Raw genomic sequence first — 21144 nt, 5'->3', positions numbered from 1 at the left:
TAATAGGCTACTTCTGAATACATGTTTACCACCACCCAATGATTTGCCAAACAAACATATTTTTACTATTGTTTTGTTACTTATTAAATGCATGTTAGTTTTTAATTTAGTAATTTTAAAGAATGTTTATTGCATGAATGTTCCGAACCAATAAGGTGACGTCAAATTTGAAAATGTACGACCCAGTGACCTTCTAGATGTTTCTCCATTCCCTCAAAGATCACATGTTTTAAGATGGTTTGCAACAGCAAGTATTCATGTTTCCAAGCTGCCTGGAGTTTAGCCCTACACAAAATCACTGTGTGAATTTACTTTCCCTCTATAAAGTGGATCCAATATATAATATATAATATATATATAAGCGTATCTGTTCTGCAACTCTGTCTCCTACAAATGTTGTTCCCATGCAACAAAACTGAATTCTCAATTACATTTTGATGAAAATGTATTTTCTCCCAGATTACCGTTGCATTTTTAAACATGTGGTTTATGCTGTGAACTGATACAAAATTACTTTTTGGTGATAGTCCCGTGTTTATTTGTTTGACCCACCAATCCGACCCCTCGTCCTCTTTTGTGGATTTTTCACAGATTTGCGCGGACTGATTAGAGACGTATTTGTGATACATCAAAAACAAACATAATCCAGGATTACCAGTGCTGTTTCGGAACATATTTTTAGAGGAATAGGATGCTGTTCTGTCAGATACAGAACACTCAAAAATGCGGCTGAAGTGTATAGACAAGTAATCAGTTTTTCCACACCTGTACGCTCATATATTCTCTCTGTTTCGTGCTACAGTCTTCACTCATTTCAAGGTTTCTTTCCTCATCTCCTCCTCTCCTTACTCTTTTTGTTCCATCTTCCTCTGTCCTTTCTTTACTCCCGCCCCATCAACACTGTTTCTTATCTGTAGTTGCAGTCAGTTCCTTCCTCCAGTCTCCATTTGCTGTCTTTGAAAGGTTTAAGTTAAAATGTATCCCACAGCCAGCTGCAGATACTGGGAAGAAACACTAATTCAAGGTGAATTAGCCGATTGTCCTTTCTCCAAACAAGAGGTTTATCTGAATGGACTCTCTAACCTTCCTGCCAACTTGTAATAGCAGCTCTAAATTTTTTGGGGACTGGAGATTTATACTGCCAATAAAAATCACTTCCTGTTATGTCATGATACTCTCCTTTGGTTCGGTTCATCTTTGCCGCACAGAAATTCAATAATGTTTCAAAGGAAGTGATTCATGTGTTTAAATGTTCGGATGTCTCCACAGAAGTGCAGCGATTCCTGAATGTCGTGGCATGTTTTGTAGCTCAGCTTTTAATGTCTTTCTGACTTTTCCACACGTCATAGCTTTAAGCTATCTGCCACACATGCAGTAAGGTATTTGACCGAGGCGACGCATTTCTCAGTCAGCAAACCATGCTGGGAACCTTGGAAAGTGTCTGTATTGACATTGTGACAAAGATGTGACATCCCCCTCACTCAGCGACAGCACAGAGGAACTTCCTGTGTGTCTGCACTGGCTCTGATTGGCCCATTTAGGGAGCAACAGGAAGTAGGGAGACATATATCAGTCAACTGGAGGCTAGTACTCCAAAGCTGTGGAACAATAAACATAACCAAGTGTGCGTTTCACACACACACAGAACATTCTTCCCTGTAAAAACATGTGGCTGCTGTCGCTAGGACTGCTGCTTAACTCATGTCACACACGACACATAGTGGCCACTGTTACAGTAGTGTTAAATACACACACATACCACAGTTGTATAGTGTAGTACTGCATGTAGCGTCTGCTTTATGTCACAGTCCACATACTGCAATGCAAAGCCATTACTCACCAGGGGTTAGGTGTGATATTTTATTATAAAAGCGTCATCATATGTGTATATCTGTTCATTATAGAAAGATAGAAAGAAGTAGCCTAATCTCACAACATTTTATGAAGTCAACACTTGTCTTTAGATACATTTACATGTGTAAAAAGGGAGATAGAAATTTCTACATAACAAAATGTCACGGCACAGGTAGTACTGGTAAAATAATTTGTTGATAGGTCTTGGGATTTAATTACCACTAAGAGCCCTTACACACCTATCTGGTTTGGTCCAGACTTTCGGATTTTACAGTTCAATCGAAACCAAAATTACAGCCGAACCTTGGTCCAACGAAAAGAGGTGGTTTGCAACCCTAGCGGTGTAAAACGGACTTGGGAGCATATAAAACATGTTTTAAAGCGGTAAGCAGAATTGCTTTCATATATGGATAATCATCCACAGCAGAGACCTACGCTACATACACTGCATACAGTCATACAGACTCTGACGCATCACACGGAAACACAGAAGCTGACACAAAGTGAATATATATGATATGATTTGATATAAGTTTGACACATCGGAGTATGTGGGGGAGTATGGGGCAGTGATATTAAAAAACTGCTAATTTACGCATTCACACAGTCGGAGATTGTTTGCCAGCTCTTCTTCCTGGATTTGGAAGTTTAAACTGTGTTTTGTTTTTAGCCTGCATTATGACTTTACAGCCTATAACTTCTTTGTTTCATTCTACGATGCGCCCACAGAACTGTGATTGGTCAGTAGAGTGCTTTTACACAAGTTGATGTCTTATCTCGAACATAACCTGCTCCGGAGCAGGTTAGGTGTGCAGCATAAGTTACCATGGTGATCGACCCCCGGTAAGAAGAGAACCACGTAGGACTGAAAACTCAGCAGGGTTAACCCTGAAGTTACCTCTAACCCCAAATCCTGCTTCACAGTACAGGCCTCTGGGCTCTGAGGGTGGGCGTCATTCAGCATTCCTTCAACAATTACAAAAATGAGATACAAAGATTGTGTGTAAATGTAAACTACTTTTCTCCGGCAACTATATCAAGCAAGTCCAAACAAACCACCTCAACAAAGTCATTGAGCATTTTCTCATCTCTAAACCTGCACAACCACGCAAAACACACTGAATGAATGTGTTCGTATTACAACATATATACACATGGTTACACACAGACGTCTGCTAACAGTCAAGGCAATCTAAAATGTGTTAACAGCCTCAAGGTCTATAGATTATTAGGTCTAGCCAAAAAAAAAACCTGCATGTCATGAAGCGTACATTATCAGTCGTAGCCTGAGTGTGACCCTGTGTGTTTCCCCGTTTGCCTGTCACTGACTGTTTGGATGTCATAGAAACAAAAACACTGGTGGATAACAGAAAGGAGCAACGATAGCGCGACTAAACATATAAGGCAGGGGTCATCATCTACATGTGTCCAAGGGCCAGAATCTTTCTAAGCAGACACTGTGGGGGCCGGACTTTTAAATTACATTTTTATTTATTTATTATCCATCATTGTTAAATATTTTCTAAATTAATGTTATTTCTTATTAGCCTATATCAGTGTGAACAGACTCCCAACCATATCCAAATCCATAATGGTAACTAGATACGTAACTAGAAAATGCTCTCAGGGTTCCATCAAATAGACAGTTCACTGTGGAGTGAAGGTTAAAATCTGTAATTACAGAAATGTAATTGCAGAATGCAGCCCGATAACTGCTGAACCGTAGCTTGCGCTCGTTTATACAAGGCAGGCACAACAGACGGATTAAAATGCAAATGTGAAGGCACATGATAAACACGCAGTGATCAACATTCTTGTAGCTTTAAGGCCCTGTCACACATATCCGTATGGCAGAAACGTATGCTGGCATATATGAAAATCCAAATACGTCCAACTTTTCATCGGCTCGGATCGGAAAAGTGAACATATACAGATACGCATGTCTAACCGATTGATAGCGTGTCACTTACTAATACAAAATGTATCAGACGAATGCCCAACAAATGCATAACGTATACACAAATATGGCGTATACAAAATATCGGCAACGCGCTGGTTTACGTAGATATAAGGTAAGGTATAAGTAGTATTCGTTAAGCGCTCACTGTGTTACGCTGGGGTGCGTTGTTGAACGCTGATGTTTTGAGCATGTTCAAAATTACCGGACGTACCCGACATGTGCTTCATAAGATATGCAGACGTTACGCATAACTTACGTTACGTTAGACATACGTGAATACGGAATACGTACGTGAATACTTACCTACGTAAATATAGTATGTGAATACTTAACTACGTATATATAGTACGTAAATACCTACGTGAATACGGTAGAGGTACGTTAGATATAGGCTACGTCGGCTGACGGTGAACCCTACAGCCAATGTATTGATAACGAGTGGATACCCTATTCCTACCCTATGTTCACATTATGCCTGACGACGGAGTAACTTATTAAACGTGTTTCTAAAGTACAGCTAGCGTTCAGCTAGCGTTTTGGGAGCTTATTGGGGTTTGAATATAGTATATAGGGTCCCTGTGAGTAGCTCATCCTCATTTCTTCACAGCACGTCTTGATGAATACATCAACCCATCATCAGAGAGCATGAAGGATGCTGAGAGGCTGCGACAAGAGTGCATTCTGTTCTCCAGCATCAGCATGACGTGAACCAGATGGCACTTTTCCAGCTCCATTGGCCAGACGCTCTGATACGTTTTAAATAGGTAAGTGATAAGCTATCAATATGTTTCACATACATATAATAATATGTTATGGATACGTCAGCTACAACACCACTGTGGAAAAGTTGGACGTATTTGGACTCTGACAAATTTTTAGCTACTTTTCATATACACCGGCATACGTTTCTGCCATACGGAACTGTGTGACAGGGCCGTATTTCTGCCGTGTTCGGCGTATCATCTGCGTCCTTCGAACGATCACAACTTACCCTTAATTTATATCAACGTATTGCCGATATTTCGTATGTGCCGGCATACATTAATAGCGAGTGATAAACAATAATAGACCATCATGAGAGCTCAACAGGCTGCACTTGCAGCAGGTCACATTTTTTGAATTCATTAATATCCTGTGGGCCAAATAGGAAGCTTTGGCGGGCTGTATGTGGCGTCAGTTGACAATCACTGATAGTCAGTAGTACTGAAGTAAGAACATAAAAAAAACACTTGACTACCGTCACTGAAATAAGTGTCATTACCATAGGGAATTTTTGAAACTCTGATTTCAAAATATTTGTTTTTAGAAAAAAATATTTAAAAAACACCAACACATCAACTTTTCTCATGTTTTTATTGTTGCTGGGATATCAACACTATGACTTTGGGTGGACATTCATTGATATTGGCCCGTACAGTATAGATAGTATGGAAATCACATTAACGTCTGTGTCACAATTACTTTCTACAAACTACTGGTACATGGTATGTTAAATCTAAGGATTGGCAAAGTTATCCCCAAACAATATTTTCACTCAATGTTTCACTTTGGAAGAATAGGTTGGAAGATCAGCCATTGCTCCTAATATTGAACATCATTCTATGTATACACTTTGGGATGAACAAATTTTGGTATTAAAATGATAACATTTCTAAAGTGCAACACACAAGCTGCATCATGTAATGTTAATTGACTGCCATAGCAAACTTGGACACGCCCTTCAGATAGGAGCATGTGGACTTACTATGGGTGTTTTGACATGCATCATATGCTGCCAGTGCTTCTTGTTCTTAAGAATTTAATATTTTAAAATATGTTGTCTCTTTGTTAAATAAAAAGACAAAATATTGTACATTTAAATCTCAAATAAAGTCCCCACATCGGATGATTTGAACTTATTTTGACCAAAAAAAAAAAAAATCCCCTGTATTTATGAGCTTGTACTCATATTTCACATTTTGAGGCTGTGTTGTGTAAATTAATTATTCAAAAAATCATGCATCAAACTTTCTGCAAAAGTGAAATATCGCCTGTAACACTGACATGAATCTTTGTTGTACTTTAAAGCAATTGTAAAACGACGGTTGTAGCAACACACAAACTTAAAGACGCCTCAGTTGATTTTCACTTTGCTGCAGTGATGTACAAGTGTACACAGAACTCTGTGACATTATTGTTGGGCGTGGTTACAGGTGCAACAATGCACACTTTCAACCACAGAAGGCCTCTTTAAGGAGGACGACTGGAAGGCACTGCACACATAGATATCTCATTCTGGGTCACAAACAAGTTAATAATTGTAATAGTATCAACAGGAAATGCATGAATTAGGGTCACAATACAAAATAGCTCATGACATAAAAAACAAAAACAAAATCCTACAGTACATTTGGACAGATTATAACACATTCAAATTTACAAACACAAAAACACTTTCCCTTTGGTGATTAACTTTGAATAAGATATTTTATATACATACATACTGTACACATATACATACAAAGGTGTACAAAGAGTGACACACTGGTAAACAAAGACGTACAAAGACAGAAAGTTTAGTTGGTTTGCTATATAACCTGAATCAATATTTTGTTTGAAAAATGGTTAATGTCAAATTTGGAGTGTTGGGTCCGGAGTCATAGATTGACAATGAGTGGCACTGCTGCTGCCAATACTCTTGTGAGGCCTGTTGTGAAGTTTACAGAAGTTAAAGTTAGGGCAAACTCAAAGGCAAGTTAAGGAATTAAGTTAAATTGTCTAAGAAGAAAACATCTAAGAGAGAATTTTTTGTTTTCTAGTGTAAAGGCAAAAGCAGTCCCGAAAATCCAAACGGGGAAAGACCACAATGAATCCACTCCCCACTCTCAACATCTAGAGTACGCTGAAAAAAACATTCTTAACTCTGGATAAAGAACTTATAATAAACAGAGCAACATTCTGGCCAACGTTGACAGGCCAAAATACCAGCTGACATCATTTTAGCACTGCAGCTGAAGAATCTCTGACAAACATCTTGCTTCCTGGAAAACATTTAACTGTGTTTTTGGCTGTGATTCTCACTTTTCTGTCAGCTTGTTTGGAGCTATGTCTATGTATTTTGGCCAAAATGTGTTTTGATTCAAGTCACGACAAAACATTCAGCTGGTGCTTTTTAACAGTGTACGTCATCGCATCACCAGGCTGACCTTCAGTTGGCTTTGCGTCTCATGTTAAAAGCAGAAGGTGGGGAGTGCACTTGTGGAAATAAGATATCACCATTCAACACTGCATTGGCTCTACTCTGCTCGACGTTTCAGTATTATCATAAGAGAAAACTGTGATATGTCATTGTTTTCCGTACCCCTTTAAAAAGAATGGACTACCAAAAATTATTAATGCTGTGGTACATGCAAAACCTGGTGACAAGCATATAGGGTTCTGATAATGTTTAACAACTTTATTCAATCTGTAATATGTGCCAACTTAATTCACCGCAAAGCTTTAAACCCATGACGTGTCCCTCAGGACGCCATGCAGAGGGACGACGAGGGAGGGAGGCAGAGATATGCAAAACATTTGAATTATTTGTATCTTCAGCATTTTCAAATAAAGACTGGGTCACAAAAAACGTGATCATTCCCCCAACCATCTCAACAAAACATCATATATTATGAATGGACATCTGTATTACTTCATATCATCAATAACCCTGTTGAAGCAAAACATGTGTACATGACATTGAGTTTCTGGTTAATAGGAAAGAACTTCTTATACTTTCCTTTGAGTGTTTGTAACATACTATGGTACTGTAGAAATGAACATCACGAGTCCCTCAACGAAAGGAAATTAATACATTATGAAATGATAATTTCCCCCAAAACTACCATAAAGGATGAACATTGGTGTTTAAGGTTTTTAGATTTTGAGCTAATATTTATTCAAGGCTAAGCGGAAATACAGCTTGTGAGTAGAGCATTTAGTAGACAGGGCAAGAGAGCCAAATATTCTGAACAATGACTGTATAAAAAAAGTGGACGTAGCCACTGTGACGTCACCCATTGGTTTGTGGACTTTGGTTTTAAAGCCTTGAGTTTAGCATTTTGGCTGTCGCCATCTTGGTTTGGAGCAAGAAGTCACCATATTTGGACGAGAGGGTGGAGCTGGGGAAGGATACGCATTGCTACGCCTCTATCCTGATTTCGCAGTGGTATCGACTTGTCAATCACAAGGTAGCCACACCCTAAAGCTGACCTTGTCTGTTTTACTCTAAATGGGACCATCATTTACAAAATAAACATCATGCTGCATTGAAGAAGACTTGAAACTATTGATAACATAATTTTTTTAGGAAAATGTTTTCTGAGGTAATAAATCAAGTGGTCATTTTCTAATAGACGTCTATACAATTTGACTTCTTTTTGCAACCAGTGGAGTCGCCACAAAAATGCAGGTTTGAGGCACTTCCCCTTTGGCTTCACTTTTCACACCCCGAGGTTTCGTCCACTTCTTTTATACAGTCGACAACTCTTTTACATCACTGACCAATTGCAAACTCGATTTTATTATTAGCCACACTTGCAGTGTGCTCTATGGATGGCTCTATAGTCTGAAAGTCAGTCCAGACTGAAATTCAACTATTGGATGTACTGCCATGAAATTTGGAGGTCAATCTTTGGAGTCAAAACGCTTACTATTGTATCATTTGTGGCAAAATTGAGTGAATGACAAATTCAGCAGGCATTCATTATCATCCATTTTATCTTTGTGTTGCTATAAATAAGGAATGGTCCATCGTGTCACACCTCACAATGTTGAGTTCTATTTTTCAGAATTCTAATTTTATAAAATGTACAGCAGAGGGCAATTAAACAAAAACACTGGTTTTATTTTAACATTCACTTCCCCCCATCTCCCACCCCTTTTTCTCAGTCAGTGTCATGGACATAGAGACTGTTGATAAAACCATGAGAGGCAGACAGCTCAGCCTATTTCATGTCATGATCTGAAGTCTGCTGACGCTCACCAGTAATGACCTTCACCTTGTCTCCACATAATACTGCTCTAAAAACCGCAAACATCCTCATCCCGTTTTTGGTAAGATCCCTGGAACAACTTGTCTCTACTTCCTTAGAGGGAATAAACAACAGTTCCATTCATGTTGGATGAAAGGAAGAAACTAAGTAGAATAATGAGGTCCCAAAGTATTTATGTTGTAAGGTCACTTCTCATTAAAAGATGAATGATAAATCTGCTGCAGAAATTAATAAGGGCTCTGGTAAACAATCCATAATGAGTATTATTTTGGTAAATTGCTAAACATGTCAAACATGTCAGATCTGTCTTGATATACTTGTTTTGTTTTTTATTAGCATCAGCAGGATGTCCCATAAATGTTTTTGTTGAAAAAGTTAAAACCCTGGAAATTGATCCAAATACTGCCAAGAAAATCAGCCTTGAGTCTTCACGAGACCCAGAATTTCCCCAGATTTGAAGTCTTTCCCCCCAAACCTAAAGGTAAAGAAAGACAGTGTTCTAAATCTGGGTCCAGATCCAAAATGAGTCCTTAAATAGATGTGAGGGAAAACTCTGATGGTAGTCTGTACGAGACATGTCTAATGGTGTTATGCTGAATGGGAATCAAGGGGGGGGAAAAGTCTGAAACCCTACCCTTCTGAAACTACAGGATACAAAGTTAGAGAAGACTGGAGTACTGGCATTACCTTCATTTCACAGATCACTTTTAAATAGTTCATATCAGCGTTGTCCGTAACAACACATTTAAAACAAATAGAAAATAAGAAACAACTAAACAAAAATACTAACAGCCTCAAAGATCAGACTCCCCCATGTTCTTCCTCAACACAGCGATAAAGTCTTGTCTTCCTTCTTCGTAATCGCCATCCTTTTCTTCATTGCGATCTCATCCAGCTCTTCATTAACTCTACTCCACCTTCGATCTTCAATCTCCAATTTATCACGTTACCATCTTTAGTTCGTACGAAGTCCCTCTTGACCTTCCCATGCTGCCGTTCACCTTCCTTCAGTCAGTATCTCCAAAAGAGACTAACCCATTGGATCAATCTCCGCCATCTCCAGCCCTGCTTTATACCACCGAGTGTTCGTTGTTGTGGTTGTGGTTGTGGTGGTGGTGGTGGTGCGTACCGCCGCTCAGCACTGTGTGGTTGACGGATGACGCAGATCGGTCAGATCCCTCCGCCACCGTCCCGTTAACGTTCTCCTGCCGCTGACAGCACAGGATCTGCCTGAAGGTGGCGCTCATCTCCTTGTCGCGGTAGGAGTAGATGATGGGGTTCATGGCTGAGTTGAACTCGGCGAGAAGCAGGAAGAACTTTTCGTAAGTGAGGACATTGCAGCTGGCACAGAAGACGTCGAGGAGGAGGATGACGAGGCCGGGGGTCCAGCAGACGATGAACGCACCTGAGGAACACAAAGCAGGGGGAAAAAAATGTTTCAATTGATGCTGGGACATTAGAAACAGTTTTTCAGGAATGTAAAAAAAAGACTATATATATTGTATATTTAAATATACAAAGTATGAGATGGGAGATGGGGCTGTAAAGAGTTTCATTACATCGACTGTGTTATTCATTGGTTATGATCATTTTATGAACTATTCACATTCTACATGTGGATCATTGACCCCCATGAAGTCGTAGAGTTGAGTGACATGGCTGGAGAAAGTGGAGAAGAGTAAGGAGGTTGGTTGAGTAAATGTTGCACTTTAACAACTTTGGTATTTATTAGTTATGAGGCTGTTCTGTGCCTATAGTTTCTTTCAGTTACATAAAGACACACACAGATTTCAGAATTATTATATAAGACATTTTGTATCTGGAGTTTTCTCAGGCATGTGTCTTCATGTGTATAACGAATCATAAATCTTAAAGGTAATTATTCACTGGAATTTTGCTGACTCACACTTGGGAAACAATGATTCACTGCCTGGGACTTAAACTTGGGGGCTGATGACTTGATCAAAATGGCATGTCTTTTCAGTTTCACCTTAAAATGTATGCCTCATCATTTCGCACATGGGAGGCATCCTGCCACCTCCATCTTCGCTTTTAAGCGAATATTATGTTACTGTGACATCCTGGGTTTGAATCAGGCAGGTCTTTCCTCTCCTTCCAATAAACCACAAAAAAGTAAAGAAGCAGAAACTAAGATGTTGGAAAAAATATATTCTACAACACAACCATATACAGTATAGTGTAAATGAAGTGTCTTGAAACAAAGAAAATACACTCTACAACCACATCACCATCACTTAACAACCACACCATCAGTCTACAAAAACATCCATTTCACTCTATAACCACGTCTAAAACCTTTTAATAACCCTTATTTTACAGTGTTTTCAAACACAAACACAGCCCCAAAAGTGAAAATACCACTAAAAGGCTGATTTCTCATAAATATACTTAAATGCATTAATGACCATGGTGAATAATTTAAACTGATCATAAATAAATAAATAACATTATTCCATTCCATTATCAAAAATCTATTCTTCATCTAATATCTAATCAATCGCAACACACCCCATTTAAAAAAAAATATATATATATATATGTAAGTAAAGTGCTGGTTAAATGTTGCAAGTGGACTAATTATAAATGTTTTGATTACATTTTTTATCATCTAAAGTGAAGAAAAAACAAATACTAAATTATTTTTGACAAACAATTACAATTACGTAACTTGTTCTGCTCTTTTTATTGCACTTTTGACAAAAGAGATATACTAATTTAATATAATACTGTATCACTTGACTTATCACATATACAGAATGTATACAATATGCTGTCACTGTTAAGATTTTAATGATAATATGTCACTTTTAGGGCTCCACAAACCGGGATTACCAAGAATCTTTCAAGATAAAAGCCCAAAGTCAAAATTAATCGGAAATAGGTTTAAAACACTAAAAGTAAAACAGAAGAGCAATGGAAACTGACCTTTTTTCTAGGAAATCCAATGAGTCTCCCAAAGTTAACTAAAAAAGCTGGGATTCCTGACATCTCACTAAATCACAATCAACCTCCATTATCCCTCCCTTAACGCGAAACATCTACAGAAACATAAATGACTGACCTCAACCTAATTTTTGCAACCAGATCTCCAGCACTCCATCACCACAGCTACAACCTTCTAACCTCATTTGGGTGAGTACAATGCATCATCATTTCTCTGAGTGGATAAAGTGTTTAGCACAGTCGAGGGGGGGGGGTCGAGTTAAAGTATTGCTAATCCAGTCAACACAGATGCTATTTGTCACAACCATAAGACAACTGTAGGACATTACACTCTTGAGACAGTAAAAAAAAAAGTCTTGATGAGAAATTAGGCAAGCGGCGACAGAGAGGGGGGCAGAGAGAGAGAGAGAATATTGACAGGCAGCCCTGTTATCTGTTAGTGTTTTGCAGGCAGCAGCTGCAGCGAAGGCTTGACCTCACTTCCCAGCTATGCAGCAAGACTGTCCAGAGATAGATAAAGTCCTCAAACAGTTCGCAGCCCAGCAGAGAAACTATCTGAGCTAGTTGTCTCTAAGTGAAACATCAACAGGACAAGACTCAGCTCAAAAAACAACACAGAAACATTCTGAACTTCAGTCAGAAAAAACAACATTGTGACTTTATTAAGTGAATATGTTTCCTGCCTTTAGCAACACTTGTGTCAGTGCTGATGGAAACATAATATAGTCATGGAATCGGCCATAACCACAACATATAATGTTGTCCAACTAAGGCAATAACCATAACAAAATGACTACTAAATACTCTTCTACATTCCCAACCGGCTGCTTCTTTAACATTGATCTTGTGTGTGAAATACAGGATGTTTGTCCTTAGTATTAAGCTACACTATGACCTGAGAGGTTTAACCCTTGGATTCTTTCATTTCCTCTCTCAAGCCAGGGGTATATGGTTGCTTGCGTTACACCCTTCATCTCAAAACTTCCCCTTCACTGTGTTTAAAAAAATGTGGTGCGGTTTACCCCGGCCACAAAGAGCAGTGTTACTGCCACAGATGGTAAATCTGAGTTTACGGAAGAAACAAATAGATATGTTGGCCTCAGTCAATCCGTTCGCCTTTTGTCCCTTCTTGAGAGTGCCACATGGAGGGAAAGGAGACTTGGAAAGTCAGCGGAGGAAAGTAAATAAACACCAGGCCTGGAAAATCTGGAATTTTATGCAAACCTACTTTGAGAATTTCCAGGTCTTGATAGCATTAGGGATTACACAGAAGCAAGAGACATACGACAGAGACGTATGACTGTTAGCATAGCAACAGTGTCCTTTATGACACAATGCAGCAACATTCTCTTAAATGTCTCTTATATTTTATGTTAAGAGAAAAAATAAGTCCAGATGCACCAAGAATGTTCTTAACCATCCAAATCTGCTTTTACCCAGATTGGAGGGGTGTGGCCAATTGTTTATTATTAGCAGAGGCAACGCTATATAAAGGCAGGACTTGTGCTGTGTGCAAATACATCCCCAAGAATTGGAGAAAAGCCACCAAAAAAAAGGCTATTAGAAGAGGTACTTCCATAGTCGTGAAATCAAGGCGATGTTAATTAAACGTGATTTTCCAGAGAGTCAGTATTGGCATTACATGAAAATCAAAAAGTGCAGTATGTAAACCATTCAGAAGCAGAATGCACACAATATCATCCTCCAAGGGTTTTTATTGTCTTATTTGGGATCAATGGACCACTAGTATTATTTTAACCCATGAATTGAATAGTACAATCAATATATATTATGATATATTATTAATTACTCCAAAACATATACAAATACAAATTTTTATTATATGATATTCATTGATTTGTTTATGTTCCTCAAACTTTCAGCCACACTGTGATTTGAGCTGTCAAAACTTTGAGTATCTAATTTTTTGACTTACCATAGTTATCCTTTTTTATCTTTTTGTGTCAGAAATGAGCTTCCATACAAGAGAACAGAGGGCTTTGGGTACAAAAATAATGGAAACCAGACTATGGCAATGAACTCCACACTCCCACAAACACACACACAGATGCAAAACTGGAGGGTAGACACGGATAAACACTCACATGTGCAGACACAAACACACGCAAACACTCGCTTACATAATTACACATGGCACGAAGAGAAGGAAGAGCACTCAAACATGATGTGAAAACATTTGGACGGTGTTGAGAGCACTCAGAAGAACTGTCCATCCCAGTGTTATTAACCAGAAACAGAGCTTCACTTTCAGCATTAAAGCTGAGAAAAGCTCATTAAAATCATTAGCGGATTATGAGCAATGATATTGGTATTTTTCTGTCCACCTCCTCCTTCAGATTAGGAAATGTGGATCTCTTTCCTGACTTGGTGTTTGTTCGGAGAGGCTTCGCTCTAATGGCTGACGTGTCATGTTTCTTCCAGGGAGAGACGCATCTAAGGTTTATGACGATCTTTAGCGTTACTGACATATTGTCTGCAGCAGCTTGTTTAATTGATGTGAGTCACATGTACAGAATGACATACATATGATGTTAAATGTCTTAAAGGATCATGCTGGTGATTTTGCACGTTTAGTCCTACAAATAACATGTTTTTTTGTAATTGCTGCCATCAGTTTTACATTTCCAGTTATTTGGGTATGATTTGAAAGACAACTTGCTGAGATTTGAGAGGTAATAGACTTTACGGAATCCAATTTGACTATGTCAAAGTTACATTACTGGTAATACACTTGCTTGAAGATTATCTTCTTTGGTGATTTAAAATACGGCTTCTGATATTTGAAAGTAAGTTGCTGAAAAACATTTTCGTGATGTGTACAGTACATTATCTTTTCTGTTATAATCATCCAGCCCGATCTCATTCCCAGAGTGTCAAATTCCGTCAGTTTGTCAGCCCTCGGCGTCTGATGCCGACACACTTGATGGCGTCAGTATAAGACGCACCTGGATTTCAAGTAATGACAATGTAAACCCATCCGCAGCAATATAAGACGCTCTAGAACTCCTGAGTTGTAGTTTCAAGAGTGAAAAGTCCACTTAGGGTAGGTGTGGTGGATGGGTCAAACAAACGCAGGACTTTCCCTCAGGAGACCGCTGTTTGTGTCCTGTGTGAAACCAAAAGTCATCGTGGAGTTATTTCAAGTAACTTTACATAACAAACGTATTTATTTTAACCCATGGGTGGGGTGGCTTCCACAGACCACACTGGTGACAGTCTTCTTTTTAAGCATGACCACGTTTGTTCACGTTTGCAACAATTGTCTGTTTTTCTCGTGGAGCGAGTCATAGTGGAAGACAGCTAGCGCAATCACTCACTTCGTTCTCCCAACCATCCACCCAAAACTCCTCCCTAAGAGGTTTTCCAGTGCTTTGTCTCATGTTTGAAATTACAGTATAACATGATGCTTCACCCACATGGACAACTTTCCTCCCATAATGTACTGAAATTACTTAAAATCATAATACCTTTAAGACATATTAAGAAAATTGTCAGCAGTAATGTCAATATTTTAGGATATCAAGTGTAAAATGTAATTCAGTACGGCTCTTTAAGTCACTGATCCTTATAATGCTGTGTCTCACACCTCTGAGTTTTGATGTATTCCACATGTAGCAACATACTTAACTCATTATAAAGCTTCAACTTTTGCTATCTGGGATTTTCATCCCTTTCTATTATTTCTCACATGTCCTCATGTTGGCTTATGTTTCCACTAATGTGCAATTCTCTCGGGAACATACAAATGAATAAAAACCCAAGATTAAATTACTGCTCTCATTCTTCTGTATGTCTCACTGCCTTTCTCCCCATTAATCTCTGCATCTCTCTATGTCTCTTGCTGGTTTCATGTTCCTCTCCTCCCTCTCTCCTTCCCTATCCTTTCATTTTTTATATATCCTACTTTAATTCTCTCTCTTTTCTTTGTGTCTTGTCACTTGTCTCACTCTTTTCCTGCAACATGTCTTCCTCTCTAGTCTGGTGATGGTGTCACAGTGATCTAATGATTTGACTGGAAGTACAGTGATGTCTTTGAAATGGCAATAATGAAAGTGTTCTGCTCTGCTAGCACAATCAGGCTGCGACTCAGTGACTCACTCATATCCACCTTACTTCACTCTTTTTTGAGAAATACAAACGTTAGCAGTTAAAACAGCGCACTCTGGTACTGTCAAGTTGTACTGTGGTTTAAATCAAATCCAGATTGTTAGCCACAGCAATGCCATTTACCACCAAATTCTGAATCCAATTTCTAAAATTGCCTCTGATTTAAAGCGCCACTTTGGTCCTTGAACTTTTTAAATCATACCAGCACATATCCTGCAACTGTTTGTAATGTTTTTTGACTAAATTGTCTGAGTATAGTTACATTATATTCTTCTTCGAGCTGTTTTGGTGCCACCACATTCTGTTTCTTCAGGCTATTAACGCAGATGTTTTTGAATTACAGTTGCCTCTGTTATCCTGCCTCAAAACTGTCTTCCTCCACGTTCCAGTCCATATGTAGTAGGTGCACACTCTGGAAGCATTTAAAGATACTTTAGATGTTTGACCAGAATTAACAATTGACTCTGCGGAAACAGGATTCATGAGGACAGATGCTGCCATTATGTGCCAATTACTTGCCGCACACACACACACACACACACACACACTCACACACACACACACACACACACACACACACACACACACACACACACACACACACACACACACACACATACACACACACACACAAACAGGTGACATTGCGAGCCAGTCATGTTAGCTCTGATTGGTTCTGGACTCTGTCAGCCAGAAGACACACATGCATTACAGCAGCAAAGACAAATGAGTGTCAATTTGAAATGTTGACCTAAAACAAATGTTGCGTTGAACATTGATTGGATATACATTACAAGAAACAAATGTAAGTCAGTGATACGGCATCTGTATGCATGCGTTTGGACAATGGTATGTCTTGGCGTTCCACACTGTCTGACAGTGCGAGAGCATACGACACAGCCTTTAAGATAATCAAATCATTCACAGAAGACCCCTGCATGAGCCAACACCTGACACACACAGTGAACAAGGATCATGGTTAATTTGACAATGCAGTTGAGTCATTGAAGAGTGATAAAGAGAATCTCTGTTCGTGTCATTCAAACTTTTAGTTTCAGCAGTAGCACCAGTGGCTGAATGTAATGGTCATTTTCTCAGCTATCTTTTATTTAGTTTTAGTTCTGTCAAATGTCCTCGTTAGTTTTTCATCATATTTAATACCGGTAATCTAGTCTTATTTTAGTAAAAGAAAAAACGTATGTAATGTTGAAAACTTAATAAAAAATATTGTGGGAAAAATAAAATAGAAAAAACTTAACTATTTAAGTAGTTGAGTAGTTAAGTAGTAGTAGTAGTTTTTAGTTTAGTTTAATTATCAGATTATATTGAGCACTCCAGTCAATCTATCCAAAACATCACCTTTCATCAAGGCCTGTTGTTGTCATTGTAAACTTTAACTTAAGTAAGTTACGTTTTCTGTCACCTTTTCTGGGGTTTTTTGGCGTACTATCACCGCCTGCAGATCAGTGGAATACTGAGAAATATTTGGCAGAAATGTGCATCTTGTCACCTGCATGCTTCTTACGCGTGCACAAGAACACGCAAAACGTGTTGGAAAACCTTTGCTTCACAGCACCATTTGTGGTCAAAACCTCCACAGGGTACCTTTAATGCAAAGGAAGGACTTCTTGCTTGTAGGTGTGTGTTTAAATGCTATTTCCAAATGCTTCTCTGTCTCTGTTGTCTTTGGCAAAAAAACAAAAAAAACAAGCTCAAGCTCAAACCAGATTATACAGGTTTTGTGTCGTGAGAAGAAATCACCCATGGCTGGTTTTACAGCATCCTTAGAACGACAAGTGGAGAGGACAGCAGGCAACAGGGGAGCCCTTATTATCATCTGCTCAGCAGATGGCAGATGCTGGACAAGGAATTGCTGTTCGGTTCAATTTTTTGTCAAGAACTTTGAACTAATCTTAACTTTCCCAAAAGAAGTCGCACACAATCAAAACCCTGTACTCAAAGGCAACTTTACCCCAGCGGAAGACTTATGACGTTTTTTGTTTAACTTTGGCCAGCTTAAGACAAAAACAGAAAACAGAGATGAATGTCCAAGAATAAGTCATTGTACTGTAAATCCAATTAAAACAAGAAACTACCTCCCTTCTATCAGTACAACTACAATTTTTTTTTATTTTCTATCCGTCTAAGAATGACCTCACTCAGAAACAGCAGTGGATTCCAGACTGAACCAAAACACATCACACCCTTGCTCGGAAGACTTACTTTCCCAGTAAGAGCTTGGCATCAGTAAAAAGAAACAAATGTACTTAGTGCAGGAATTCGCAACAATGCTGATTCAAATGAATAACACTGAGATTTGTTGAACTGTCATAAGTATTGTGAAAAACTGTTCAGACCAAAAGCAGACACTAAAACTTAAAAAGGATCAAACTTTTGTTTTGTTCACAGTCCTAGTGACGTAATGTTAAGGAAGTGAAAAGTAATATGTGTATCCGCCCCGCGATTCGAATCCACTCCAAAAATTAAGGGGTTATTCTTTCCCCTAAGTTTCACAAAAATGGGGCTTATAATTGTTTAGAAATCCTACTGACAGACAAAGAAACCAACCAAACCTAAAACATAGCCTCCTTGGCGGAGGTAAATGAGCACTTTGTTCTTTAATGATTTAATGATAAAAATGGTTAAACATCTCTTTAATCACAGTACTCAGCTAAACGCTTTTGGGAATGCAGCCAAAGAGCAGCAGTACTTACTATTTGCTCAGTGGAGGTGATTTCAGTTCTCTCTCAGTATGTAGCGGGGTAGCTTGTGTTTACATAAAAACCTTCCATTTCTAGATCCATCTCCAGATAAAGTAATGCTTTTGTAAATCATAAACTCCTACGCAACTCCTGAGATAGGGCGTATTTTGTTTAAATTCAAAGGAATCCTCTGTTTGTTGGGGGTGAAGTCACTCACCAGCATTTGGAACATGTTTGCATTTATTTATAGGGGCTTTTGTGTTTTTTGTTTTTAGGGTTAGTAGCAAGTGTTGTTGGATGACTCAAACTTTTCTCTGTAGTTGTATATGGAACACTGACTACAATAAGTGAGAAGCAGCTGCAAATAACACAAGGACTTCCAATGAAAGTAATCCGCTCCCATGCGTGTAGCAGTACTGATTCCCCAGATTGGGATCGGGAAAATGCCTGAGAACAAGTTTCCAAACACAAAATCTAAAAGTGTTTACTTGGAGAAACAAATTTCACAAGTGCCTTCACAATAAAAAATAAAAAGCCTTTTCAATTATAATTACATGCATCTTTGATAATAAGTATTTGAAGGGGGTTTCGATAAAAATAAACCAATAAACAAAATAATGCCTGTGAGCCTGTGGGATATCTTTAGGGCAGGCGCTCTTTGAATCTGGAAAGGTTTTTAATTTTATGGTTTTTATTTTATGCGCCAAATCTCCCTCAATCAGACAAGTTAAGACAGCAAAGTCTCACAAAGGGCCTAAAGACCAGTGTTTCTGGCTGACAATAGCTGTTGAAATTAAGTTTGAATTAAGTGACGGAGGGATCAGAATGGCCTGGCTGTGCTGTGCAGTTCTCCACCTCTCTTAAACCCTGAAGAAATAATATATGAACAAACTTCTAAAGCTATCATAAATAAAGACGTGTTATGGAAGTAAAATAGCCCAAATTCTCCAAACCAGTGCCTGAAAAAAAACAGAAATATAGAAATGTCTACACATTAGACTCTTACCTACCACGAGGCAGGTTAAATAAGTAGAAACAAACAAATCATCTCTACAGCAGCAGAGAATGTATGTCCTCCAGTTTTATATATACTGTAACCTGCAGAGCACATTGCTGCTGTCTACTGCTTTGAATTAAGTTTAGAGTAAAGACAACAGAGGCAACAGGATGAGATAACACAGCACATAGAAGACAAATCACACAGAATCCTTTGGTATGTTTTGTCTAGGACCAACACATCCTGCTTCTACGGAGCAAGAAAGGTTTTTTCCCACAATTCACTCTCAAACTTACTTCATATACAAGTACATGAGTTAGTGTGCTACTCTGCTATAATGTGAAAAACAGCAATGACTCTATTTAAACCACCGAAGAGGCCTGGAGATTTTCAAAGTGGGAAACATATCTCCGCTGAATGCTTGGACATAAAACCGTCAGACTGCACACACAGCTCAGCTCGAAAATAAAACAGGTGCTGCTTCATCAGAAGAGAGCCGTGTCACATACAATAGTACACTACTACACTGAAGAACAGCTCCAGGTTATTACAACGTGTTATTTGTGTCAGTTTAGACATCATTTCTATCTCAGGGAGTTGTGCTGATGCCTGTTTATGAAGCATATTTTACCAGTGTGCCATTATACCATTGTGAATATAACCACTCATTTTGATTTTCTTTGTGGATTAGCTGGGAATATTTCACAATTCTTGAAATTCCCTTATAATAAATGCAAGGAGCTAGGAGGCTGGTGTGCATTAGTGGTAAATCTGTCAGCTATTTTTTGTATTTAGTCTTAGTGTTGTGTGAATATGATAGAAAACTAGCAAGGACATTTTACTCAACTTCATCCTGTTTCTTTTAGGCATTTTTAGTCAGTTAGTGTTTGAAAACATATTTAGTCATAATTTTTGTTAACAAAATTCACACTGATATGCAGTTTTCCTAGTTATCCGTTAGTCTTCAGCGGAAATCTGACGATAACATTAATACAGCATATCGTCTGTTCATTTGAAACAAAAACACTTCTCAATGTGATATTAACTGCTAATTCATGTAGCCATGCTCAGACATTACATCTAAGATTTTGATCTTGAATCAGTGAATACTGATGATACTCCAAGTATACATCACAAGGTTCAATACTCATGTAGTCTAGGTTTGAGCCAAAACATCAAAAGGCTTGCATCAGTATGTCATAATATTATCATGTTACTCAAAATCTTCCCTGAAGCATTTTCCCACCAAATATGCAGAAGTGGGCATCTGTTTAATCTCTACTTTCATTTTCTTCAGGAAATAAAGAAAGTGATTTTGCTCACAGTGACAAGTAGAGAAAAGCAATGACAAGAAGAATGCAAACGTCCTCCATCCACTGAGGGTTTAAATATGGTGTGGAGTTTCCACTTTCATGGCCTCATTGTATACAGTTAACAAAGCACACATCTATGAAAGTGCTATGGCAGCAATATTTCTATTCCACCTATACACCCGAGACAACTGCGTCTTCTAGACATAAAGCTACT

General features: G+C 38.5%; 1 protein-coding gene across 1 annotated transcript in view; it reads right to left on the bottom strand.

Moving 5' to 3' along the window:
- Positions 1 to 6650: 6650 nt before the first annotated feature.
- Positions 6651 to 21144, bottom strand: part of lpar1 (lysophosphatidic acid receptor 1) — a 32777-nt gene continuing 18283 nt past the window's right edge. Inside the window, exon 3 of the mRNA XM_029444784.1 lies at positions 6651 to 10231. Within this exon, the coding sequence (XP_029300644.1) occupies positions 9897 to 10231 (335 nt within the window). The 3' untranslated portion in view covers positions 6651 to 9896. The remainder of the gene's footprint in view (positions 10232 to 21144) is intronic.

The sequence above is a fragment of the Cottoperca gobio genome, chromosome 12 (genome assembly GCF_900634415.1).
Source record: "Cottoperca gobio chromosome 12, fCotGob3.1, whole genome shotgun sequence".
Taxonomy (NCBI): domain Eukaryota; kingdom Metazoa; phylum Chordata; class Actinopteri; order Perciformes; family Bovichtidae; genus Cottoperca; species Cottoperca gobio.
Note: the sequence above shows the minus strand (reverse complement) of the source record. Positions and strands in the feature narration are given on the sequence as shown.